General features: G+C 42.7%; 1 protein-coding gene across 1 annotated transcript in view; it reads left to right on the plus strand.

Moving 5' to 3' along the window:
* LOC101851114 (broad substrate specificity ATP-binding cassette transporter ABCG2) overlaps positions 1-1,242 on the plus strand; it is a gene marked incomplete in the record, with an annotated part of 42,038 nt that overhangs the window by 7,946 nt on the left and 32,850 nt on the right. Inside the window, 1 exon segment of the mRNA XM_013080771.2 lies at positions 963-1,195. Coding sequence (XP_012936225.1) covers positions 1,138-1,195 — 58 coding nt within the window.

Here is a 1,242-nt window from a genome sequence, read left to right on the forward strand (position 1 = left end):
GCAAACATACACCTTTTTATAGAACATTCAACAATTAATGTCTTCACCTAAACAAACACGACATAATTACCACTAATGTACAGTTTTTCTCTATTTTCGTTTTCTCTGTTTGCTACATGTCTCTACCGAGTTACCGAGTTATCATTTTCATAAACTTGTTGAAAGGCCCAATTGCAGGATGTGTTTAGAAGATAGAGAGAGAGAGAGAGAGCGTGGGTGGTTGGCGGGTGCTCTGGTATGGTTTGACTTTTCTTTCCTATCAAATCTCTATCGTCCTGATCTCTCCTTCTTCTTTTTTGTGTTTGTTACTCTCTTGTAACACCTCTAATATTTGGCACTTGTATGACCTTATTGTGTTGCAAGTGCCGTACAACTTTTCCTAATACGAATAAGGAAAGAGTGCATCTTTGTTATCGCCCGTCACGACGAGGTTGCATGATGTGTTCTGATTGTCCAACTTGTTTGTGTTTCTGAGAATGGCGTTATCGGGAAAGAATTTAGAATTCCGTCCGCGAAGCAGCGAAACTTTTGCTTAACTTGATGGTTTTTTTTTATTATCATGGTTTGGGTTTTGTTGTGGTTTTGCAGCTTAAAGATTTAGCTAAAATATTCCTCTATTGTCTCTGCTGACATTATTAACAAAGATGACGTCACTCTTTTTACCTTTGTTACACCTTTCTCCAGCTACTAACAGAACCCTAATTTCTCTTCTTCTCCCCCTCCTCCTTTTCCCCTCCTCTTTCTCCTTTTTTAAAAATCACCACCGCGTTGTCCTTTTCACCTACTTCCACCACCCGTTTTTTGGTCTTGTATTTGTTCGTGTAATATTCTTCTTGTTGTTGTTGTTGTTGTTGTTGTTGTTGTTGTTGTTGTTGCACGTCTTCTTATTACCCACCCCTCCTCCTCCTCCTCCTCCTCCTCCTCTTTAGCCCCCTAAACTATTTTTCATCCTCTTTCCCCAGATTTCATTTGCCCTGTCAGGAGCTGACCACAGATTATCGCCACAGGAAAGGCCACAGGGCCAGAGACATTACGGTTGTTACAACTCACTGACTGATCGTCTGCTCCCAGTGACCAGCACAGTACATCGGTACAGGCCTGTTGTGCTCAGTCTCGTGAGGTGTCGTGAGTGACCAGATGAGCACAGACATGAACGGTCATCAGAACCCGGCCTTCTCCAGCCACATCAACATAGGTGAGTGGGGAAACGACACAAATCACAAACCTTGGAGATTGCGGGGG

This window comes from Aplysia californica, unplaced genomic scaffold (assembly GCF_000002075.1).
Source record: "Aplysia californica isolate F4 #8 unplaced genomic scaffold, AplCal3.0 scaffold00098, whole genome shotgun sequence".
NCBI lineage: Eukaryota > Metazoa > Mollusca > Gastropoda > Aplysiida > Aplysiidae > Aplysia > Aplysia californica.